Source organism: Saccopteryx leptura, chromosome 5 (genome assembly GCF_036850995.1).
Source record: "Saccopteryx leptura isolate mSacLep1 chromosome 5, mSacLep1_pri_phased_curated, whole genome shotgun sequence".
Taxonomy (NCBI): Eukaryota; Metazoa; Chordata; class Mammalia; order Chiroptera; family Emballonuridae; genus Saccopteryx; species Saccopteryx leptura.
In genome coordinates this window covers 62,347,229-62,373,985 of record NC_089507.1, presented here as the reverse complement: position 1 = coordinate 62,373,985, position 26,757 = coordinate 62,347,229, and the positions used below count along the sequence as shown (strand labels likewise).

General features: G+C 37.9%; 1 protein-coding gene across 2 annotated transcripts in view; it reads left to right on the top strand.

Annotated features, from left to right (window-relative positions):
* The window catches only part of PRKG2 (protein kinase cGMP-dependent 2), a 109,313-nt gene extending 85,676 nt beyond the window's left edge, over positions 1–23,637 (top strand). For both annotated transcript variants that reach the window (XM_066385714.1, XM_066385713.1), the window contains exons 15-19: positions 424–587; positions 5,440–5,562; positions 12,053–12,115; positions 18,091–18,157; positions 20,662–23,637. In XM_066385714.1, the coding sequence (XP_066241811.1) occupies positions 424–587; positions 5,440–5,562; positions 12,053–12,115; positions 18,091–18,157; positions 20,662–20,757 (513 nt within the window). In that variant the 3' untranslated portion in view covers positions 20,758–23,637. The remainder of the gene's footprint in view (positions 1–423; positions 588–5,439; positions 5,563–12,052; positions 12,116–18,090; positions 18,158–20,661) is intronic.
* The last annotated feature ends 3,120 nt before the right edge of the window (positions 23,638–26,757 follow it).

The window sequence follows — 26,757 nt, the reverse complement described above, 5'->3', positions numbered from 1 at the left end:
TAAACCTCCCTTCTTGTGTACAACGTTCTCTTTCCCAAACTCTCAATTCTGCTATGATTTTTTCTTCTGTGATGGAGCTTTCCCGTCCATCTCTTCCCCTTCTCACCTCTTCTCGATGAATACCACCATTGATCTGAAAATTATACACTTGAGTCCTGCCGGCCCTGAGCTTCACGTGTGGTGTTCTGATCTCCCCTTGCTAAAGCATTCCTCAGGGGTTGTGGGCACAGAGGTGTGCGCATGGAACTTTCCCCAGTGTAATTAGATTTACATGTGGCCCTATAAAAGAACAGACAAGAGGATCAGTGTATGTTTAGTGTAAAGGGAAGGGTGTGGGTATAGAAAGAAAATTTAGGAAGTTAGAAGGAGACTTAAAGAGGAGCATGAGTTTTATGGTCTCTGAACTTTGACATTCTTTTCCAGGTTGACTTTGGATTTGCTAAGAAAATAGGATCTGGGCAGAAAACATGGACATTCTGTGGGACCCCAGAGTATGTAGCTCCTGAAGTTATTCTCAACAAAGGCCATGACTTCGGTGTGGATTTTTGGTCCCTAGGAATTCTAGTGTATGAGCTCCTAACGGGCAAGTAAGTGCCTTCAAATTGTGTTCAGCCTCTTCAGAGAAGTGAAAAAAAAACCTAAGTAGTGATAAAAATGTATATAATTTAAGAATTTAACATTTTGAAAATGTGATGCCTTTTCCTCTTTACATTATTTCACATATAGTATGCTTGCTAGTTTATAACATAGAGAAAAGATTCAGGAAGGTAAAATGAAGGAGTACAGAGCGCTACAGTTTACCGAAATTGGCAAGGCCTGTTATTACAGATAACATATTTAGTGTGTGAAGGTTTTGATAATCTGGCATGAGAATAAGAAAAGGAAATGAGGCCCTGGGCGGTTTGGCTGAGTGGTAGAGCGTCGGCCTGGCGTGCAGAAGTCCTGGGTTCGATTCTCGGCCAGGGCACACAGGAGAAGTGCCCATCTGCTTCTCCACCCCTCCCCCTCTCCTTCCTCTCTGTCTCTCTCTTCCCCTCCTGCAGCCGAGGCTCCATTGGAGCAAAGATGGCCCGGGCACTGGAGATGGCTCCTTGGCCTCTGCCTCAGGCGCTAGAGTGGCTCTGGTCACGGCAGAGCAACGCCCTGGAGGGGCAGAGCATCACCCCCTGGTGGGCAGAGCGTCGCCCCCTGGGCGTGCCGGGTGGATCCTGGTTGGGCGCATGCAGGAGTCTGACTGTCTCCCCATTTCCAGCTTCAGAAAAAAAAAAAAAAAAAAAAGGAATTGTAATTTAGGCTTTGTTATTGTTTCCTCTTATAAATATATATTTTTTGTAATGGATAAATGTTTCAATTAAATTCATTAATCAGTTAAACTAAAGTTAGCCATGTTCTTCAATATTCCCAATAGATCATTAACCAGAAATGCTAAGAGAAAGCAACATTGCTGGAATTAAATTTTATTCCCCTCGTAAAGGGCTTTGTGGAGGTGATAATTAACAGAGACATGACACAGCAGGGGTTCTAGCAGTTAAAACTGAATTGTCATTACAAAAGAAACTAAAGGGCTATATTAATGAATCCAAGATTCCAAATATTCAACATATGTGCACACACATATGTATGTGCACCCATGTGCATCCACATACAAACATAGGCTATATGAAATATTAGTGCACATTTGTAAAGCATTTTACATTTTACAGAGACCACTTACATATGTGTTATCTAGTTTAGTTCTCACAAACTTGCATGAAAGTTAAAGCAGGAATTGTTTTTTTTATAATTTAAATTTTTATTATTGTTATGATTTAAATTTTTTTTATTCATTTTTTTGGTGGCAGAGACAGAGAGAGTCAGAGAGAGGGACCGATAGGGACAGACAGACAGGAAGGGAGAGAGATGAGAAACATCAATTCTTCGTTGCAGCTCCTTAGTTGTTCATTGATTGATTTCTCATATGTGCCTTGACGGGGGGGGGGGGGGGGGTGCTACAGCAGACCGAATGACCCCTTGCTCGAGCCAGTGACCTTGGGCTCAAGCTGGTGAGCCTTGCTCAAACCAGATGAGCCTGCACTCAAGCTGGCGACCTCAGGGTCTCGAACCTGGGTCCTGCATATCTCAGTCCGATGCTCTATTCACTGCACCACAACCTGGTCAGGCTACGATTTAAATTTTATAAATTAGAATACCAGGGCAGTGATTGGGGATTTGATCCCAGCTCTTTTGACTCCAAATGTGATGCATTCTCCATTACACACCCATCATGTTGTATCCTGAATGCATGGACACACCCCCTCAGATTCAGATCAGTTCTCTTTCCAGTTTTGTATCTCTCTTTTTCATTAATTGATTTGATCAGTCTTATAAACCTTTATAACCAAATAGTCTGTCTTAATTTCAGGGGAAATTTGCATACATGGCATAAGAAAATGACTGGAATGAGCCCATTGATGAGAAGTCAAGCCTCTACACATACTTTATAGAAAGAGGGTCTTACAGAGTCTTCTTGTACTTTTTACATTACTGATGTCAATATTACTAGGTGACCTGTGACCACATTCTATATCCTTGTCAACATCCATTGAGCAAACACATACGAAAGATTATTTTGTATTATCTATAATCAATTTCAAATAGTCAGTGCTTAAGATTTTGATGAAAAGAAGAAAAAAAAAAGTCCAGATAGTCATTTAGAGAGAATGTTACTTAAGGTTTTGGGACACAAGGAATTCTATTTCATGAATTTGTTTTCTTATCTCTGGAAAACTTTTGTTAGCTCTATTTCTCAGAGACACATGATGGTTCCTATAGATAACTAGTGAATAAAAGTTTCAGTCTTTACCAGCTGGGATGAATTGTTAAAGCTGTAGGGGAATGAAATGAAGGAAGAATAAAGGAACAAAACCCCAATAACTTGAAGTTGATAAGGTAGGCTTGAGCTGTCATAAAAAGTTGATAAATTGTTTTCGTAAAGGTTTTTAGGTAGTGCATTAGAAAATTAAAATTTTAAATGTCCTGAATTCTAGAGTCAGGAGGTAAATGGAAATGAAAAAATAACTAAAAAGCAAAATCAAACAAAACACAATACAATTGTAAATATATAAATGCGTTGAAAATATTATAGCAATGTTTTTGTTTTCTACCACATTTTCCTTACAAGTGAAACATAGATTATTGAAAAGTTAGTGCACTGACCCTATTACAAGTTTATTACCAGGAGTGGGCATTCTCAGTAGCAAAAAGTTCTCAAGCATGACGGAGAAACAGCAAGTAATTCATGAAAGTCATCTTTATTTTTCAAACATTAAATGACACAATACAATAGATGTTGAAATGTTTTTGAAAGCGAAGTATATGCATTAAAATGTCAATTGAATTCAATTTCTGGTGCTTTCTTACTTGTCTTAGCAATAATTTCCTTCAAATACTCTCTTTGCAGGACCTCTCTTGTCTCATTTCTTTTCTCACACTGGTGGCTCCATCACAGTCTGCATTGCTGGGTCCCTCACATCATCCTGATCTCTCAATATTGAACCACTTCAGTTCTTTATTTTTTATTTTTTTTATTATTATTATTTTTTTGTATTTTTCTGAAGCTGGAAACGGGGAGAGACAGTCAGACAGACTCCCGCATGCGCCCGACGGGGATCCACCCAGCACGCCCACCAGGGGCGACGCTCTGCCCACCAGGGGGCGATGCTCTGCCCCTCCTGGGCGTCGCTCTGCAGCAACCAGAGCCACTCTAGCGCCTGGGGCAGAGGCCAAGGAGCCATCCTCAGTGCCCAATGAGGGCCATCTTTGCTCCAATGGAGCCTTGGCTGCGGGAGGGGAAGAGAGAGACAGAGAGGAAGGAGGGGGTGGTGGAGAAGCAAATGGGCGCTTCTCCTATGTGCCCTGGCCGGGAATCGAACCCGGGTCCCCCGCACGCCAGGCCGACGCTCCACCACTGAGCCAACTGGCCAGGGCCTGACCACTTCAGTTCTTAATCTCTGTCCCATCTACTCATCCCCAGGGTGATATCATCAAGTTCCATGATCATAAATACTGTCAGAATCATACCTCCAGCCCTAACCTTTTCCACAAATGTCAGACTCATAAATTCAACTGTCTGCTTAGCATCTCTATTGCATGTTTAAAAGATAACTTGATTCCTCATAACCTCCTCCTCACCCCTGCCCCCTCCATCCCAGTCTTTCATCTTTTAGTCAGAATTAGCTCCATCCTGTAGGTAAAAACACTTGATCATCATTCTTGAATTTAGTCTTCCTACCAAAAACCACCTTCACCTCATCAGCAAATTCTGCTGGCTTTCCTGTCTAAATAAATCCCTAATCCAATCACACCTCACTGCCTTCACCACTACCATCTTGGTCCAGATTACAAGGTTTTCCTTCCTCCACCACTAGCACCATCACAGTTTATGTGCCACACATTAAAAAAAAAAAAAAAAGTGTACTCTGGCTACTGTTAATTAGATCATTTGACTCACAACATATTACCAGATCCTTATTGGTAGATCTACAGAATATTGTGATCATCTCTTCATCCCTTTCTCCTCTTTACTCACTGCACTAAGAATACAGTCTTCTTCACTGTTCCAAGAACAGCCTTTTCAATTTTGGTAATTTCCTTTTGCTATGCAAAAGCTTTTTTGTTTGATGTAGTTACAAGAACAACCCATGCCCATTCCTGACTCATGGCCTTTGTACTTGCTGTCTTGGAATCCTCTGACCAAATAAAGGTGTGGTTCATTCACTCCTTTTCTTCATTCATACCTCTGGCTCCACTGGCAACTTAGGAGAGAGCTTTCTTGTATCCACTCTGTTTAAATAAATAATCACACCTCTCTTGTTTTCTGTTCCCCACTTTATTTTTCTTTTTACTGCTTATCACCACCAGACAAATTACTTGTGTATGTGTATGTGTGTGTGATTTGTTAAGTGATGTGAAATTTGTGAAATAATTTTCTAGCATGTCTCTAGATTTGTCATAAAATAACTAATGAGAGGGAGAGAGAAGGAGGAAGGGAAAGAGGGAGGAGGAAAGGAGGGAGGAAGGGACAGAAGAAATGAGGGAGGGAGGGAAAGAAGGAAGGGAGGAAGAGAGGAAGGGAGGAGGAGAGGAGAGAGGGAGGGAGGAGAGGAAGGGAGGGAGGGAGGGGAAGGGAAGGGAAGGGAAGGGAAGGGAAGGGAAGGGAAGGGAAGGGAAGGGAAGGGAAGGGAAGGGAAGGGAAGGGAAGGAAGGAAGGAAGGAAGGAAGGAAGGAAGGAAGGAAGGAAGGAAGGAAGGAAGGAAGGAAGGAAGGAAGGAAGGAAGGAAGGAAGGAAAGAAGGAAAGAAGAAAAGAAGGAAAGAAGGAAAGAAGGAAAGAAGGAAAGAAGGAAAGAAGGCTGGCTGCAAATGTGTCTCAGATCCTGTGTCCTATTTTGTCTTTTCTCTAGCCCACCCTTTTCTGGGATTGACCAAATGATGACCTACAATTTGATTCTAAAAGGAATTGAAAAAATGGATTTTCCCAGAAAAATAACAAGGCGACCTGAGGATTTGATTAGGAGGCTTTGCAGGTGAGAATAACAGTTAGAAACGTGTCATTCTTGGGGAAAGTATCAAGGCTTCTTATTTCTGTTTCTACACATTTTAAGTAAGTATATGTTTGCTTTTTATACTTTTCTCTGTAGCTAAATTATATTTAAAGTAAATCACGTTCTCTTTTGCAGTCTATGATGAGTGTTTGAGTTTACCTTGTGTTACAGAATCACAGTACCTACTTATATAATACAAAAGAGATTTAAATTTTTCAGGTACTTCAGGAATCGTCTTTATCTGTTATAGAGCAAAATGGAACTACAAACCTTAGCTTAATAAAGAAATAATTAATTTATACTCTTGTTATTTTGAGAGAAAAATCAGTGATGATGAAGTGTTACTAATATATGCCCTCTTTTTTTTTTTTTTTTTCTTTTTTCATTTTTCTGAAGCTGGAAACAGGGAGAGACAGTCAGACAGACTCCCGCATGCGCCCGACCGGGATCCACCCGGCACGCCCACCAGGGGCGACGCTCTGCCCACCAGGGGGCGATGCTCTGCCCATCCTGGGCGTCGCCATGTTGCGACCAGAGCCACTCTAGCGCTTGGGGCAGAGGCCACAGAGCCATGCCCAGCGCCCGGGCCATCTTTGCTCCAATGGAGCCTTGGCTGCGGGAGGGGAAGAGAGAGACAGAGAGGAAAGCGCGGCGGAGGGGTGGAGAAGCAAATGGGCGCTTCTCCTGTGTGCCCTGGCCGGGAATCGAACCCGGGTCCTCTGCACGCTAGGCCGACGCTCTACCGCTGAGCCAACCCGCCAGGGCTATATGCCCTCTTTTAATCTTCATTTTAAAAAAGTACTCCTCTGGCCTATTTTATTATTATTTTTATTGAGGTATAATTGTCATCTGACATTATATTAGTTTCACATGCACAATGCAATGATTTGATATTTTATACACTGCAGAATGATTACCACAATAAGTTTAGTTACCATGTCCATCATCCCCAAAATATTTTTCCTTGTGATGAGAACTTTTAAGGTTACTCTCTTGGCAACTTTTAAATATGCACTACAGTATTATTGGCTGTAGTCACCCTGCCGTACATTACATCCCCATGAATATTTATTCTGTACCTGTTAGATTGGCCCTTTTGACCCCCTTCACACATGTTGTCCATCCCTACTCTCCATCCCCACTGCCAACCACTATTTTGTTCTCTGAGTCTATGCGATTTGTTCTGTTAGTTCATTGGGGTTTTTTTTTCTTTTCAGATTCCTCATATAAGTGGCATCCTACAGTATTTGTCTTTCTCTTTCAGTCTTATTTCATTTAGCATAATACCTTCAAGGTCCATCCATGTGGTTGTAAATGGCAAGGTTTCATTTTTTATGGCTGAGTAATATTCCATTTTATAGAGGTAGATATAGATATATATAACACATCTTTATCCATTTTTTCATTGATGGAGTCAGGTTGTTTTCATAGCTTGGCTATTATAAGTAATATTGCAGTGATCATTAGAGTACATATGTATTTTCAAATTAGTGTTATTAATTTTCTTCAGAAAAATACACAGAAGTAGCATTATTGGATCATATTGTAATTCTGTTTTTAATTACAGGAACCTTCATGCCTTTTTCCATAGTGTTGGCACCAATTTACATTTCTAACAACAATGTTCAAGGGTTCTCTTTTCTCCACATCCTTGCCAACACTTGTTATTTGTTGACTTTTTGATAATAGTCATTCTAACAGGTGTGGTATAAAATCACATTGTGGTTTTTTTTTGTTTGTTTGTTTGTTTTTTGTTTTTTTGTATTTTTCTGAAGCTGGAATCCGGGAGAGACAGTCAGACAGACTCCCGCATGCGCCCGACAGGGATCCACCCTCACGCCCACCAGGGGGCGATGCTCTGCCCACCAGGGACTGATGCTCTGCTCCTCCGGGGCGTCGCTCTGTGGTGACCAGAGCCACTCCAGCGCCTGGGGCAGAGGCCAAGGAGCCATCCCCAGCGCCCGGGCCATCTTTGCTCCAATGGAGCCTCGGCTGTGGGAGGGGAAGAGAGAGACAGAGAGGAAGGAGAGGGAGGGGTGGAGAAGCAGATGGGTGCTTCTCCTGTGTGCCCTGGCCGGGAATTGAACCTGGGACTCCTGCACGTCAGGCCGACACTCTACCACTGAGCCAACCGGCCAGGGCCTACATTGTGGTTTTGATTTGCATTTCCCTGATGATTAATTATGTTGAACACCTTTTCATGTACCTGTTAGCCATCTGTATGTCTTCTCTGAAAAATGTCTATTTAGATAGTCTGCCTGTTTTTTAATTGGATTGTCTTTGCTTTGGGTTTTTCTTCTTTCTTTTCTTTTTTAATTTTTTTTTTGCTATTGAGTTGTATGAGTTCTTTATATATTTTGGAGAGTAATCCCTTATCAGATATATTATTTGCAAATATTTTCTCCCATTCAGTAGACTGCCTTTCATTTTTGGTAATTTCCTTTTGCTATGCAAAAGCTTTTTAGTTGATGTAGTCGCATTTATTTATATGTGCTTCTGTTGCCTTTGCTTGTGGAGTCAGATCCAAAAAGTTATCACCAAGACTAATGTCAGGGAGCTTATTGCCTATGGGTTTTGTTTATTTTTTTTTAATGAGTTTTAGAATTTTAAGTTATCAATTCAATTATTTAATGCACTTTGAGCTATTTTTTGTATATGGTGAAAGATAGTAGTCTAGTTTCATTCTTTTGCACATGGCTATTTTTCCCAACACCATTTATTAAAGAGACTTTCCTTTCCCCACAATATTTTCTTGCCTCCTGTGTCATAAATTTATTCACCATACATGCATGGGTCTATTTCTGGGCTCTCTATTATGTTCCATTGATGCATGTGTCAGTTGTTACTCCGATATCATACTATTTTGGTTGCTGTAGCTTTGTAATATAGTTTGAAATTAGTGAGCATAATGCCTCTCATTTCCTTCTTCCTCAAGATTGCTTTGGCTATTTGAGGGTCTTTTATGGTTCCATACAAGTTTTAGGATTGTTTGTTCTATTTCTGTGAAACGTGACATTGGAATTTAGACAGGGGTTCCAATGAATCTTTAGATGGCTTTGTATAATATAGATATTTTACAGTATTCATTTTTCCAATTTATGAATACAGAATATCTAATCATTTGTGTCTTCTTTCATTTATTTTATCAATGTCTTATAGTTGTACATTTTTACCTTCTTGGTTCAACTTATTCCTAGTGTATTTTATTTTTTTATTCAATTATAAATGATATTTTTAAAATTTCTCATCCTGATAGTTTATTAGTGTATAGAAACATGCGATTTTTTTAGTTTCTATTTTATTTCTACTCTGATCTTTGCTGTGTTGATTTTTACCCTTCAGCTTTACTAATTTGTTTATTCTAATATTTGTGTGTGTGTGCAGTCATTAAGGTTTTCTATATATAAAATTATGTCACCTGTGAATAGTGACAGTTTTACTTCTCCCTTTCCAATGTGTGGTCTTTTATTTATTTTTTTGTTTTACCTACCTGCTCTGGCTACAACCACTAATATTATGTTGAATAAAAGTGATGAGAGTGGACATCCTTGTCTTGTTCCTGATCTTAGAAGAAAAACTTTAAGATTTTCACCATTGAGTATGATGTTAGCTATAAGCTTGTCTTATATGGTCTTTATTATGTTGAGGTACATTTTCTCTACACTTAGTTCTTTTGAGAGTTCTTTTTTTCATAAATAGATGTTGAATTTTGTCGAATGCTTTTTCTGAATCTGTTGAGATGATCATAGCATTTTTATCCTTCATTTTGTTAATGTGGTGTTTCACACTGATTTAAAGATATTGAGCAATCATTGCATCACTGGAATAAATCCAACCTGATTGTGGTGTATCTTTTGTTTACTAATATTTGTTGAGGGTTTTTAAATCTATGTTCTTAAGGGATATCAGCCTGCAATTTGTGTGTGTGTATCCTTGTCTGGTTTTAATATCAGGATAATACTAACCTCAGAAAATGAGTTTGGAAGCATTCTCTTCACTTCATTTTTTTAAAACAATTTGAGAAATATAGAAGTAAATATTATTCAAAAAATTTTGGTAGAATTTACCTTTGAAGCCATGTGGTCTTGGACTTTTGTTTTTTGGGAGGTTTTTGATTATTGATTTAATCTCATTACTAATCAGTTTTTTCAAATTTTCTATTTTTTCATGATTCAGTGTTGGAATATTATGTTTTTAGGAACCTATCTGTTTCTTATAGGTATCCAATTTGTTGCATATAATTGTTCATAGCAGCCTTTCAAGATCCTTTGCATCTCTGTGTTGTCAGTTGTAGCTTCTCTTTCATTTCTAATTTTATTTATTTGAACTCTTTCTTTCTCTTGGTAAGTTTAACTAAAGAATTGCCAATATTATCTTTTCATAGAACCAGTGCTTAGTTTTGTCAATCTTTTTAATTGTCTTTTTAGTCTCTATTTCAATTTCTTCACTCTGATCTTTATTGTTTTCTTCCTTCTACTAACTTTCAGCTTTGTTCTTCTTTTAATAGTTTCTTTAGGTGTAAAGTTGGTTTGTTTCTTGAGGTAGGCCTAAATCACTCTGATCTTTCCTCTTAGAACTAATTTTCCTGCATTATGTGGTTTCTGGTAAGTTATATTTCCATTTTCATGTATCTCAAGGTATTTTTTGATGTCTACATTAATTTCTTTATTGATACATTGGTTGTTCAGTAGTATGTTGTTTTATCTCCACATATTTATGATTTTTCCAGTTTTCTTCTTGTACTCAATTTCTAGGTTCATACCATTGTAGTTGGAAAAGATGCTTGATATGATTCCGATCTTCTTGGATTCATTGACACTTATTCTGTGTCCTAACATGTGGTCTCTCTTTGAGAACATTCCATGTGCACTTGAGAAGAATGTATATTCTGTTGGTTTGGGATGAATGTTCTGCAAATATTAATTAAATTCATCTGATCTAATGTTTCATTTAAGGTCACTATTGCCTTGTTTTGTGTGTGTGTGTGTGTGTGTGTGTGTGTGTGTGTAAGATCTATCCACTTATTGAGCCTTATTTTTTATTTTGTGCCCTAATTTACGATCACTTGAGAAGAATGGGCATTCTGCTGCTTTTGGATAGAGTGTTCTGTATACATTTATTAAGTCTATCTAGTGTAATGTGTCCCCTGTGTGGATTACACATGTCTGCTGGCTTTAGCAAGGCAGTGGGAGTGTGGGGCCAGGGTATACTTGATGGCTTTTGTGGGGCTGCATGAGAGCTCTGGAGTGGGGCATGGTCATTGGCATCATCAACGTAGGGGAGAGTGCAAAAAAGGCACCTTCCTGCACCTGCATCCCAGAGAGAGTCTCAAAGGGTCCTTCCTGCCTCTCTGGCAGACGCTTTAGATTAGCAAATGAATTTCCTTTTACAAAGTGTCTATGTACTTTTCAAACTGCTACTTTTGTGCTGGTCCCTGGGGACAAATGAGCCTGTATGCAGCCCTTCACAGAAGTATCTCAGTTCCCCACGGCCCTTTAAGTTGTCTAAAGTGAGCCTTGTTGGTTTTCAAAGCTAGACATTTTGGGGGCTCATCTCTCTACTGAGAGTCCCAGGGATTGGGTGACTGCTGTGTGGTGTGAACCCCTTGCCCACGGATTTGAGTTATCCTTCCTGCTTGCTGGTTACCACACAAAGGGGGAGTTTTTTTGCAAGACTGCCTCTGCCTCTCCTACCCCCCTTGATGTACTCTGGCCCTCCTTGACTAGGCCCTTTTACCATTTGCTGTGAGGGAGCTGTTCAGCTCGTTCTCACTCTTTTTCAGAGAGAGTTCTCCTGCATGCCGTTGTAGATTTGGTGTGTTCATGGGAAGAGGTGACTTCAGTTTCTTCTATCTTGGACCACAACCCTGACATTATTTTAAATTACTCCAAATGTCTATTTACCATTTACAATAATTTATTGGAGAACAGAAGTTATATAATTTTGTTTGAGCCTTATTGCTAGGTTTTTGTTTTTTTTTTTGTACATTTGAAATGTTTTTAAAGTGCTAAAATTTAGTACTTATAGAACATGAAAGCTAGCTGTGGATTGCCAGCAGAAATTTCTGCTGCTTCCAGCTGAGATGTAAATGAGTCTCTAAAGCTTTTCCTGATGCTCTCAGCAGTTTGTAAGATAGCTTTCCCTGTTCTTTTATGTGTTTATTTCTACTGCATTTAAAGCACTAGACCATATATAGATATAGTTAGAAGTATAGATACATATAAATATAGATATAAAGATACAGATATAAATATAAATACATAGATATATAGATATAGATATAGATATGTATATCTGTAACTGTAATTTGTGTGCTGAGAGGGGCATATGTTTTTATCTCTTTCTACTCAGATGTCTAGTCTATCAATATTGTTGAATAAATGAGTGAATGAATGAAGAAGTGTTAAATTTTAATTTAAAATTTACTCAAGCATAACTATTATAAACCACCTTTTAAAAATTATCATTTTAGGCAAAATCCAACAGAAAGGATGGGAAATCTGAAGAATGGAATCAATGACATTAAGAAACACAGGTACATAGTTCTTTGCCCAGAAAAATGTAGAAATTTATGGAAAACTGGGGTAATCTTGCCACTTCTCTCAGTAAGCCACAAGGAGTTCTTTACAATCAGTTTTTCCTTTTTGGTGCTTTATATTTAATTTGTTTTACTAGATTTAGTCACAGTGATCAATCTCAAAATGACTTTTCTAATGCTGGAAATTGATGTCAAGAATGGATGAAGTTTAAAACAAGTTATAAAATTACATCTTCGTGTTATAGCAGACTAGTTTTTTATCTACTGCTATCTTTATTATTATTTTAAAATATTAAATGAGAGTTTGCAAATGAGTTCTAATTTTCATATTTGATTTGTAACCAAGTAAGCTATAGTTATTATCAGTACTCAAGAGAATGAGTCAGTTAAATTAGCCATTAAATTGTATTGCATTTCAGTTTTTATTAATATTATACATTTATTTTAAATATAATTTTTCTTTGACTAACTTTCCAAATTCTGAAGCTTCATGTTGCATTTTACTTTTTGGATAAAGTACATTGATTTTCACAAAACGTCAATATTTTATCCTTATGCAATAATCTACATGGACCTTTTCAGTTCTATGAATTTCTTAATCTGTCCTTCAGAACCATAGATAACTTTCATAATATATTCTTTCTTAATTGGTTCTATAGGTGGAAGTTTAAGTCTAAGTTTTTTTTTCAAATCGATGACTAGCTAAATCCTATAATCCTCAAGATGTTTTAATTTTGCTTATGATTTACAGATACATCACCTATTGATAGTACAAAGTAAAATTGAGAATGTCATTACTGAAAACCTTTGAGCACATCGATGATCTATGTGTTCATTTCCATAAATAAAAACACCTCTCAATATTGCATTCCTCTCTGGATGTTTTCACTGAAGAATTAAGGGCACATCAGCACAGTGTGAGAATAAAGGCAGAGATGCTACTGGATAGAAACACTATTCATTTTTTTTTAACAGTAGCGGTGCAGCTGGCAACCCTGCTCTATCTATTCATGAATTTTCTTGAAATAAAGCCATGCATTCAACATTGTAAATTCATAGAGGGCTCTGCCTTAAGAGTGTGTTAGAAAAAGAGAGAGGGGAGGTGGGAAGGGGGAGACAGACAGACACATCTGTGGATTTTATAGACATTAAAATGTTTAGAGTGTTTTATTGTTCTTTGTCATCCTTTGGGTTGCCTTCAGTGAAAAGTTTATTTGTCTTGGATTCCTATTTATCTTTCTTCCTACAAGCTGTTATCACAATTTTTTTTTATCTCATTATAACATGACACATTAAACATACCATTTCTATGGAACAAACAACTGTCCTGCCAATTAAAGATATTCTCTCAATATTTTTTTCTCCTTTATTTCATTACAGAAGCATCTTCATGTTTTTATTTGGAGTAATTAGAAAATAGAGTGATATAGTTTTTAATGGGCTCCAGTTTTATTTTTTACTTCTGATTTACCTGAGGCGCATTTAAATGTAGCTGTCAGGTTGTGATTGGATGCAGGTGCAAATTGATGCCAGAGAATTTTCTCACCTCCACATGGGAATAAAGAACTTTGAATTTCCTTCCCTGTAGGGATTAATGTGCCCACTCCTTTAAATAGGCAGGATTTTTTTTTTTTTTTTGCCACCTATCTGTAGAATCAGAGTACAGTGTGTAGGATAGAATTCACTAGTAAGAGATGCCAAATTTACACAGTGCCTATGGTGAGCCCAGAAGGGTCAAAACATTATTTTTTCCAAAATAGTGTTTTTTAAGATATAAAGTTGGTGCAGGGAGACCTGAAAAAGAGATCTTGCTCTGACTTCTTCTAAAACTTTTCACAACTCCCCAAAGTATATAGCTTCTCTACCCAGTATATTCTTAGAATTCAAAAAAATATATTTTTTTAAATTTACCATCAGATTTTACCATTCTTCTCTAAAGTAAAACATTTTTTTTCTTAGAGAACTAATAATGTTAACTTTGTATTTAAAAATAATACAGTAAAACATGGCATATTGTTGTATGTTTGCCCATTATGCCTTTAATCATCCTTCCTAAAAATAGAGTTCCTCCCTTCCCTACTTATGAGCAAATTTATAAACCAGGCACCAATTGTGTCTCCCAACACCTCTCTGAAAAAAGAGATAATATACCTGTAGGGTGCAATTAAATCTTTACGCTAGATAGAGGAATAATTTGTTTCTAGTGTCTTCACGTTACCTTCAATATTTCTAGTCTCTAAAATTACTCTCAAGAATAGTTTCTACAAATCTTCTAAAAATGAAGAAGCAATTTATGTGCTCTTGCTGCTAATATTTCTTTGATGGCTGTTTTTCACACATGAGTGCATGCTGGCACTTGCATTACTTAAAATGTGGTTAGTGTCAAAAGGCCAAGTGTTAAGTGAATAGCCACTCATGTTAAGTAAATATTGCCATAAGTCAAATTGTAACGAGGACTCGGAAAGAAACTCATAGGTTCTTTGATTCAGTGGGGTAGCAGTAATGCTCTTTATTATTATTTATGGGTAGCTTCTGGGGAAAAAGAGCATTGTAAAATATGTTAAAAGGAATTGTGGCAGTGTTTGGTATCAAAGGAAAAGAACTGTGACCCTAGAAATCCCTAATGTCCAGCATCAGTCTGTGTAAAGAAGCGGATGGGTGGGTCAAGGAGAGGACTTCTGTGGTTTCATAGCAAAGACAGGGGAAGCCATACAGCTGGGGTTGCTGTCTGACTCCCACTCTTTGACTACTGTCTCAGTATCTTATACCAAAACGGCATTTTGGGTTAAAAATGGCACCTGACATGGAAAGAACTAGAACCTGCCATCTCTGTTTTTTGTGCTTTTTCTCTTGCTAAGCTTGGAATGGGAAATCCAGTCAAGGACTGAACCCAGACCAACTCCAGTGGTGAAACAGACTGAGAAGGGTGGAAGAGTATAATTTCTGGTGTGGCCAACAGACAGAGGAATGTGACAGCCTCCTAAAGTCTCCTTGCCTTCAGCCCCCACCCCCATCCCATGTTGCCCCCTATGGCTGTTCTCCACATGGCAGCCACAAGACTGCATCATTTACTTAGAACTTTCTAGTGGCTTCCCATTATGTATAAACCCCGATTCCTTACTGTGTCCTACTAGGCCTAACAGGTTCTCGCCTCTGGCCATTTTTCAGAATCATTTAATTTTTCTAGTTTCCCCTGCATTTACCACACTAAAGCTCCTTTAGCTTCCATCCACTTGGAAGGCTTTGGCCGCAGATCTTCCTATGGCTTCCCTTTTTTTTTTTCATTTTGGCCTTCATTCAAATATCCTTTCTTCAAATACCTCTCTCACTGAAAACAGCCTTGCCCAGCCCAGCCCGCCCAGCCATTATCTACCACTTTACTCTCTTTAATCTTCCTAGTACTTATTAGTATATAAAATTAACTTAAGACCCTGGCCGGTTGGCTCAGTGGTAGAACATCAGCCCGACGAGTAGAAGTCCTGGGTTCGATTCCAGGCCAGGGCACACAGGAGAAGCGCCCATCTGCTTCTCCATCCTTCCCCCTCTCCTTTCTCTCTATCTCTCTCTTTCCCTCCTGCAGCCAAGGCTCCATTGGAGCAAAAACGGCCCCGGACACTGAGGATGGCTCCATGGCCTCCTCCTCAGCCTCAGGCATTAGAATGGCTCTAATTGCCGCGGAGCAATGCCCTAGAGGAGCTTAGCATCGCCCCCTGGTGGGCATGCCAAGTGGATCCCGGTAGGGCGCATATGGGAGTCTGTCTGTCTGCCTCTCCATGCACCCACTTTTCACTTTGAAAAAATACAATAAATAAATAAATAAAATTAACTTAAGTATTTGTATTGTTTACTTTTTTTTTATTTTTTTATTTTATTTTTTTTTTTTTGTCTATTACCTTCCACCATAAGAAAAGCATCTTGAAAGCAAGGTCTTTGTTTTCTTTTTTGATGTCTGGGACTAAATTTACTTCATAATTTTTTGTTGCCTTCCTGACCTGACATCACTATCCCAATAATAAAGGTCAGTGGATATAGGACTGTATTAATCCATGTTCCTTATTAGCTCTTGAAAGACCAAGTACATTGTGTCTGTGTGTTGTGCATCCAGCCCAGCAGGCTCTATATGTATCCTGAAGACTGGATCAGCCTTTTAAGATAAATGATGTAGGAGCAATGAATTAAAGAGTTTCATCTGGCTGTCAGCTTAATCCCATTATGGATTATTATAAAGTACTTTTTTTTAATCTTGGATCCTATTAGATCCCTATGACTAGGAGCATCGCCTCCATGGTGCTATGTTACGGGACACTATAGTAAGAGGTTCTGTGTAAGCATGTTTTCTTGCAGAGTCATTCAATTATTCAGAAGACATATATGGATCTCCTGTTCTGTGTCAAGTGTTAGGGACACAGAAGAAAAGAAACAGACAAAAACTACTGCCTCATGGAGCTTGCATTGTAGTAGGGAAGACCAAAAATTAACAATATAATTAAGTAAAGTATATAGTAGATACATTAGATAGCAGTAGAATAAAGCAGGGATGCATATACAAAGTATGTGGGGGGTGGAATGGGAAAGAGCTTGCAATGTGAGGCTGGATGGCCAAAGAAGGCCTCATAAGAAGATGACCTTTGAGAAAAGACCTGAAGTTGCTGAGGGAACAAACCATGTGGAAATTTTGGGGGAAAACCAATCTAGCCAGAGGGCCTTGAGTGCAAAGGTGTTAAAATAGAAGCACTCCTACCTTATTGGAACAATGGTGAGGAGATGAAATTGCAAGGAAGAGAGAAGAGAAACGTAAGACACTGGGAAGATGGGAGGCAGGTAGTGGTGGAAAGGGTGATTTTGTAAGGCCTTATGGCTCATTATAAAAACATGGTCAAGACTTTGCCTTTGACACTGAGTGAAATGGAAGTATTGCAGAGTTTTGAACAAAAGCATGATAAGACCTACCTTATGTTTTAAATGATCATTCTTGCTACTAGGTTGTTTCTCCCAGACAAAAGCAGGAAGACCCATTAGATTATTGTAACAATACAGCAAGAAATAATAGTGTGTTGGACCATGTAGCTAGTGGGAAAGTATTAAGAATTTGTCATAGTCTGAATACAGGCATATTTTATAGGTAACACTGACAAGATTTGATGATGGATTTAGGTAGGGTGTAAACAGGCATCCCCAAACTATGGCCCGCAGGCTGCAATGCGGCCCCCTGAGGCCATTTATCCAGCCCCGACTGCACTTCTGGAAGGGGCACCTCTTTCATTGGTGGTCAGTGAGAGGACCACTGTATTTGGCAGCCCTCTAATGGTCTGAGGGACAGTGAACTGGCCCCCTGTGTAAAAAGTTTGGAGACCCCTGGAGGAGAAAGGATAATTCCAAGGACTTTAGTTTTAAGCATTGCAAGAGTTAAGGCAAATTTGTTGGGGAAAATTTGGATATCTAATGTGGACCTGATACATGCTAGATGCCTGGTAGACATCCAGTTGGGAGATTATGAATAGCAGTTGTAGCTAATAGCCTGTAAAGCAATGGAGGAGTCTTGGTTAGAAATAAACATCTTGAAGTGACCAGTATATAAATGCTATTAAAAGCCACAAGATTGAATGAGATTACCTAGGAAGTGAGAGTATTTTTTACCAAAAAATGAATTTAGTTTTAGTTATAGTTTTATTAACTTAAAATCATGTTTGTTTGATAACCAATTTATGGAAACAAGAAGAACATACATTTGCCTTTTTTTAATGTTGCCTTACACATTTTTAAAATAAATCGTTTGTACTCGGGATGTTCAGGAGACACGAAGATGTATTATACATGAACGTTCATACTACTCAAAGGGTTAAGGTGAGACCGGAAAACCCGCGTGCGTGAGTATTTTCCTCTGACCACATTGCTAGCAGGGAGCAGACAACAAAGCTGATTGAGAGATAACTGACATGCTAATAGTTCTCTGTATTTTTCTCATTCCTCAGGTGGTTAAATGGTTTTAATTGGGAGGGACTGAAAGCACGGAACCTTCCATCACCTTTACGAAGAGAGGTATGGCTATCAACTGTATTACTCTCACAATTAGTTTGTAGGTGCATGTTGTTGTAAACAGATTTGAGTTCTATGTCTAACAGATTTTTGATTTTTAAATACAGTGTGTCTATAAAGTCATGGTGCACTTTTGACCAGTCACAGGAAAGCAACAAAAGTCAATAGAAATGTGAAATCTGCACCAAATAAAAGGAAAATTCTCCCAGTTTCATACCTATTCAGTGCAGTTCGATGTGGGCTCACGCACAGATTTTTTAGGGCTCCTTAGGTAGCTATCCCGTATAGCCTCTACAGACTCGTCACTGACTGATGGCCTACCAGAATGGGGTTTCTCCACCAAACTGCCGGTTTCCTTCAACTGCTTATCCCACCGAGTAATGTTATTCCTATGTGGTGGCGCTTCGTTATAAACACACCGATATTCACGTTGCACTTTAGTCACGGATTTGAATTTAGCGAGCCGCAGAACACACTGAACTTTCCTCTGTACTGTCCACATCTTGACTGGCATGGCCGTGGGCTGCTCCGCTGTATACATGGTGTTACGTCATCATCTGCGCATGCGCACATGCTGCCACATCATCCTACAGAAACTGGGAGGGTTTTCCTTTTATTTGGTGCAGATTTCACATTTCTGTCATCTTTTGTTGCTTTCCTGTGACCGGTCAAAAGTGCACCATGACTTTACGGACACACTGTAGTTTTTAAAAAATAAGTTAAAATGTTATAACAGTCGTGATTATAGGAATTAAGTAGTATTACCTATTTGAGGGGCATTACATGTAAATCTAAGTTGCCAGGTCGTCAGCATGTTAGGCTGACAGATGGCTCCAGAAACACAGTGTGAACCATATAAGTAATTTGAAATGTTCTAGTAGCCATGTTCAAAGAGGTGAAAAGAAATAGCTGTAATTAATTTTAATTACTATCTAAAATATTTTCACTTTAGTATGTATTCAACACAAAATATCAATGAGATGTTACAGATGTTTTGCTCATGCTAAATTTTCGCATTCCCAGGTGTATTTTAAACTTTCAGGACATGCTAGTTAAGTCTAGCTACATTTCAAGTACTCAGTCACCACAAGTGGTTGGTTGGTTGGAAAGCTCAGCTTTAGAGAAAGCAGAACATTTGCTAACTTAGGGAAAAGAATGACTCAGGAATGACCTGGCTCGACACCCTACAAACTTTATGCTATGTTCTCTCTAGAGGAATTTTGAAGATCTGTGTCTCCCCTTGTATATTTTTAGATTGACATCTGAATTTTTTCATTGCACATTTACATTGTTGTGGAGAATATAATTTATAGTATGCTTAAAATATTGATATTGTAAAGTAAAACACTACTGTTACTTTACCTGGCTGAATATATTCAATAATCTGAGTATCATTGAGATGTGATGCCAATCATCCATTAAAAAATACAAATATTACATCATTAATTTTTCCCTCTGAATTTATATTTCAATATTTCCATTCCATTTTTCCATCAAAATTTTATTCTAATGTAAGATATTTTTATGCTTGGCAATTCTGTAATCAATCTTTCTGTAAGTGCCTTTCAATTATAGTTTTATAAATTTTTAAATTCCTGTGATAACACAAATATTTCTTCTGGATTCAGTTATAATTACATTTTTATAGCATGCAGTATCAAAGAACATAAATATATTATAAAATTTTAAAGTAAATACTAATCAATTTTTGTAAAGAAATTATTTAATATGCCTGTGGATGTTTTCTTTACTTAAAAAATAGAATCTGACTCCACATCAATTTAATTTCTTTATAAGGATGTAGATACAAGTGATGAGTTGTGTTCACATAAATAAGTTCCTGGGAATGAAGGGTTTTACAATAGCAATGTCACTTTGAATGCCTCTAAGTGATCTTTCCACTCTCCTCAAAGCACATTGTGTTTTATCATAAATACTATTTTTAATGACCTATCAGCTGATCATTTAATTAGGTATCTCTTACAGTTGTTGGAAAGTAAAGAATTGGAAACCACCTAATTTGCAAAAGAGTCATTTCACTCCTTCAACAGGGACAAGAATATTTTGAATTATTCCTTTGTTTGGCATTCTGGAAATTTTATTTGGTCAATTAACGTTGTAAAAATTTAAAATCGGTGAGAAACTTTAATAAAGTGGAAGGAGGATCTGGGTCAACTTTGATGTTTAAAAGGATCTGATTGTAAGATATTTCTTAATTTGAAAAAAAATAGACATTATTTCTGTCACTTTTTCTTTTAGAAATAACTCATTAGGTCAGGTAGCTTCCCTTGAGTATAATCCAGTGACCAATCCATTTGGTACAAAGGAGAGATCTCATGAGGCTGGAAGTATGACTCTAAAATGACTCTTGGTCATCTTTTCCTTATATGTAACTTACCAGTAGTTGCAGTTCAAAGCCTTTTCAGCCATGGAAATCTTTATCCCTAATGTAATAGCATGCTGAATCAATGTCATCCTCACCTGTGCTTTAATCCTTTCTCTATTAGCTCAGTGGACCCACAGATCACAGCTACTTTGACAAGTATCCTCCTGAAAAGGGAGTGCCTCCGGATGAGCTGTCTGGCTGGGATAAAGACTTCTGACAGGAAAAAAAAAAAAAAAAGGAAAGAAAGATTTACTGCCAATCTACAATGGAAGAGGACTATGAGCACCAATAATCCAGTACTGATTATTTCTCTCTTTGGAGTATTATGATATCTTTTGGAAGACCATGAGGGAAAAGACATCCCTGCCCATGAGTAGGGGTGGATGATAGTGGGTATGGAGGTGGTTCTCAATTATAATATCTTATTTAGATGCTGTGAATTATTCATGAATTCTAGTCTTTTTTTTTTTTTTTCCTCAAATGTTGAAGACTATTCTAGTCTTCTCTCTACACTCAGAACCATTTTCTTTTGAAGGGGCATAGTGTTCTCTGCAATCTGTTGCTCCATCCTGATCATATTCATCTCCTTTAAGTCCTAGTAAGGTATAAAAAACATCTTTCCCTAGACAACTAAGTCATGCAAATAGTATCAAGAACAAGGGTGGATTTTGGAAGATTTCACCTGCTCTCATCAACTCATGTACGCATTATGGCATCTTACAGTGGTGGTTTGCACAAATATTGGAAGTCAAAAGAGGTTCTTGACTTACTTGCATTCAACCTAGAAATGTATAATGTGCTTCTGATATTAGTCTGGGGAAAGACAAGTTTGAGTATTTAATCAGTTATACTGCTCCCTAAAGTATATGTGTTAATAAATCCAACAAGGTAATTATATTCTATTGGGGAACTTAGAAAAAATGAACAAAGCAAAATTTTTTTTATTCACCTGTGACCAGCTGTGATACCTCAGAGACTTTCCAAAGCCTTGTTAAAGGTGGTTTTAATGTGCGATTATGTGCTGGGCTTTTGAAAAGGTTTTATCTCATAGACTAAGTATTTTTATAGTCAAAGTAGAAATCATGCAGGGACAAGATTGTGAAGGCTTTGCCTTCCCATTAATGTGGAGGAAAATCAAGTTTGATACTCACGTGGCTAACTCTAAAACTCGGAGCTATTTTGGCCAATTCTGTGATTGTTGCTATTAATAAACCAAGAGTATACTAACTATAGTTAATTTTTAATGAAGATCCCGTTGTACTTGTGGACACACTGTAATCACCGCTGCATTCATATCTCTTTTTAAAGATATCTGAGTCATGATGTGTTTTAATTTTAGATTGTTAAGGCCAGGAAGCCACTGGAGAAGTGCTGGGAGTTTAGTCATGTAGCATCTGCCCTCCTCCCATCTCCTCTGTGCAGTCCTCTGCATAATGAAGAGAGTAGTTTCAATAGCATTGGACACTAGTACCTAGGAACTCTACTAGTAAACGTTTCTATGTATCAACCATGATTACTTCCCCAAAATGGATAGGAAGCAGACTTTCTATGTATCTTTTTGATCTGGCAGAGTAAAAATACTGTTGAAATTACTGTATTATTCAAGTTTCTGGTTATATTTGCATATGTAAATGTCCTATGGGAACAGCAGCCTCTACCCACATCGCACCCATATTTTCTCCACTGAAAGAAAGTTAGCCATGCTTCCTGAACAGTTAAACCAGATAAAAGGCTGAACCCAAGAAGGTGCGTTCTTAAATTGAATTTCCACATTTAAAATCCTTTTGCTAAACCAAAGAATTTTTGTTTCCTGGATTAGTATTTTTAAAGATTATGTATTGTACATAGAAAAAAAACATTTTTTAATAGGATCAACATAACCTGCTTGATACATTTCTAAGATTTTTAAAAGATTTTTATTTGCATTTGGTTTATAAGCACTGTATGTTTTTCCATGTATGTAATTATGTATTGGGTGTATATTAAAATTGTACAGTTATAATAGCAATGACATTCTCAAAGGAGATCAAGAGGTGTAATTCAAGAAAGACCTACATATACAAATAAAAACTGACTTAGATTACTACAGGTATCTTGCCTATGACTGGCCATACCAATATATAATATTCACGTGTGATTTTATTGTGTTTCTTCAGGGTGTTTTAGAGAAATGAAGAAACGAGAGATTGAATTACCATAGAATCCCAATTCCACTATTTCCTAGCTTGGTAACCTCGGGGAAATGACTTCACTTCTTGGAGTACTAGCTTTTTCACCTGTAAAAAAAGGCACAGTAAAGTAATCCTACTTTGAGGCCTGTTTGGGGGGATTAGAGAGGGTACCTAGAGAGTTCTTTGCTGATATCTGTGAAATAACCAATACTATTAATACATAGATGGGAGCTACTGTTACTATATTGTAATTAAAAGAGCCTTAATAACTATTTAGTCCTGAACCTTATGTATCATTTGTACCTATATGCATAATTATATCAATTAAATCCAGTATCTACCTTTTCTTTTTCTTTTAAATCATGAAGATGGTTGATGAAACTCTAGTCCATAATATGAAGAGTTAACCTATACCAAAATGAAGTGCTTTATTAAGAGTTTGCTAGATATATAAATTTTAATTTTTAATGAATTAAGGGTATATATTTTTTCCCTTAGAACATACAGAAAATTATCCTTCTATATACAAACTCATTATAGTCCTAATTGTTAAATCACTCAATCTTGCTTTTCTAGGTGCGAAGTTAATTTTTCTTCCTTGAGCCTCTCCTCTGTGGGGCCAGTTTTTTTTTGTTTGTTTGTTTGTTTTTTGTAATTGTTGTTTCTTAATCTTTTCCCTAAATTTAAAATGTCTGGAGGGATAAGAATGTAGTGGTGAAAAGTAAGAGATATGGTCTTAGAAAGGTATGAGTTTGAATTCTAGCTGTGTTCAGATTTCTGAAACTTTGAAAAACCACATCTTCATTCATCTGTAACTTGGAGGTGTACATGGAAGGCTTTGGAACATTGGCCAGCATCTTATTCTTTGTAGGTCATTGAAAATAACCATTTGGAAATAAATATACACATATATTTATGTCTTTTGGTATAGTAATAAATCTATGCTCTTTATTCCCAGGCGTTGTACAAGGAATATTTATATATATTACTTTGTTTGCTTAAGATTCTGAAATAATTATAAATACACTGGCTGTTGACTGCTCTCAAAGCTAAATACAGATCGACCTCAGATACGCATTTCATTCCCTTTTTAGCTGTGCTCTTTACATGGCTCAGTTCTACTCACTGTCATTTTATTCTTCTTCTAGATTCTCTGGGTTCAGATGCTTAGACAGGATGTGGTAAGGATGGCTTATCTCTGTGGCAGAATATCTGGGACACCAGGTGGAAAGGCTCAAGGACTGGATGACTTGATGGTTGGGAGCTAGAATCACCTGAAAGCTTGCTTACCCATATATCTGGAGCCCAGGCTGGGACTATTCAAAGACTGAAACAGCTGACCAGGGGGCCTGTACATGTCCTCTCCATGGCTAAGAGTCCTCACATGGTGGTGTCCTTAAACCAGTCAGACTCCTTTCATAGTAGCTTAGGGCTCCAAGAGCAAGTATTCGAACTAATAAGGGAGAAACTGTGCTATCCTTTATGACTGAGCATTGGAGTCACTATCACTTTTGTCATACTTTGTTGGTGGAATCACAGTTCCACCCAGACTTGAGGAAAGGGAACACAGACTCCATTTGTTAATGAAGAGAGTTTCAATGAATTAACAAGCAAGCTTTAAAACTTCCACCACCACTTTCTAACTACTGATTATTTATATTACTACCATATGCAAAATAAATTTATTCCCTCCATAGCATAGAGTCTCCTTAAAAATATCATCTCATTATAACATCAGGGTCCAGGAGTTTGTCATATAAATCCATTCAGGTGTGGATGAAGCTTCTCAGTCCCTAGATACATTCTTTTAGATCTGAAAGCCTGTGAATTAAGTAAACAAGTCATCTGTCCTCACAATCACAACATTGAAAGAAGGAGACAAAGGATAACTGAAACAGATCCTTGCACTCAGTAAAGGGGAAGGTGTGAGGCACAAAGTAGTCACTGGTCCATAGAATTAGAAAATTCGGTCTGATACCTGTTACCATTTCTCTCCTTAGGGCTCAGTCCTCCCTGAGAGTTATTCTTCATAGCTCTTAACTCTGTCTTGTGTAATCTTGGTTCTAGCCACTAAGTCAGTTACTTTTTTATAAAATATGGCTGGTATTTACAACAATAGAATGGCTTGTTTTCTACCTGTAAATGTTTGGTGGTAGAAATGCCTCTTTTCTATCTCTGTCCCTTTATTCTAAACTGATACATTTCCTTTAAAAACTTAGTGAGTTTCCTATGTATGGATTCATGACTCACTTTATTAGACAAAGCTACACTCACAAATCTTTTCTGTGAAGATGCTGTGGGGAAAACGGTTCTTAGATGTTCTTTTTTAAAAGAGCGGGTATGCATAGCACAAGTTTGAGATGCTCAGAAGGCTTTTTGTCTCTTTGAAAGGTTGTGTAGACTTCCATCATCCCTGCCTATAGTATTCATGAACTTTTATAATCTCCTCTCCTTGAGTATTGACTGAACCTAATGACTTTCTTCTAATAAATAGAGTTTAATAAAAGATTCCTCACATTGCTTGCTCTGATGGAAGCCAGCTGCCATGATGTGACTTCTTTATGGAGAGGCCCATGTGGCAAATATCTGAGGGCCTCTCTGGCCAACAGCCAATGAGGAAACTAGGTCCTCAGTCCCACAACGTTTAATGAACTGAACCCTGCCAACACCACAGAGGGAGGTTGGAAGCAGATTCACCACCAGTTGGGCCTCCCGATGAGAATGGAGCCCTGGCAGAACCTTAAGTGAGAGGCCATGAGGCAGAGGAGACAGATAAACAACTCCCCTGTTCCTGACTCACAGACACTGTGATAAGAAATAGTTGGTGTTTAAAATTACCAAATTGGGAAGGAAATAGGGACAGGAAGTGGAGGAAACGAGCAAAGTGGACACAAAAGGACAAACTAGGATTCTTGAGGAAAGTCAGAATTTGTGATGGCAAACCAGAGTGCATGAGGACACACTGGAACCTGGGTCGACCTTTTTAGTTTCCAGCCGTGCAGAATAAGCTGGCACCCTTCACATATTCCTAGCTTGGGATTTTCAGATGCTGAAGGAGCAATCTGGTTGGAGCTGGAGGAACCACTAACAAGGTGAGTCAGCAGCTCTGCAGCAATGTGCATGCACTGAAATAGTGTGCGGTCTTTCACTTGACCTCCAGAGTACAATTATGGTTGCCACTCACTTTTGCATTTTAAATCTTATGCAGATTTCTCCTGTAGCAAAGCTGAACTCAGAACTGTACAGAGAAGGGAATTCTGGATGATTTATTTCTGGCTTAGCTAAATTGACACAGTACAAAGTCACTCAATTTTAAAACTAGCAAAATATATAATATATAAATTATTCTTATGTAATTTATTTAGTTTTATTTTTTAGGTAATGCGATTTGCTGCTTCTTTTTCTCCACAATATTTATCAAAGTATACACAGAGTGCAGGCCACATGATTCAGTTCAAAGCAGCATAACAATTTGTCTCAGGTGATTTACAGGCAAGCTCCAAATTGAATTAGAGCTGAATCCTTTTCAGTTTTGGAAGCTATAACACTAAGGTATTTCTGTTTAATTGTTGGTTACTAAATTAGAAATGGTATAATGAAGAGTAATATGAAATTTGTTTTGATCCATCTAAACTTCCTCAGTTTAGAAAAAACAGATAGATGTGCAGTGAGAACAACAACAAGAAAAAGGCAGAAGAAAATATGATGTGATAAAAGAGGAACGCCAGCAATGTGTCAGTCCTGGAAACCAGGCAGAGCAAAGGGGCTCACTCCTGAGGGAGGTGGGAGAAGACCAGGTGTCACACTGGGACAGAGCATGACTGTGAGACACCTACCCAGTCCTGCAAATTTAAAATTCAGGAAGATGCTCCAATTGCTAAATGTGTATATGCTATAAGAGGTGCCAAGTTGCTCTCTTCTGTGCTCTGCTTGGTTGCCCCTTTTAACGTCTTGTGTTCAGTTTTGCATTTAGGAAGAAGAGTCAAAAAATTAATGTCTGCCCAGAAATGCTTACCAGTTCAAACCATCAGTAAAAGCCAAAGAAA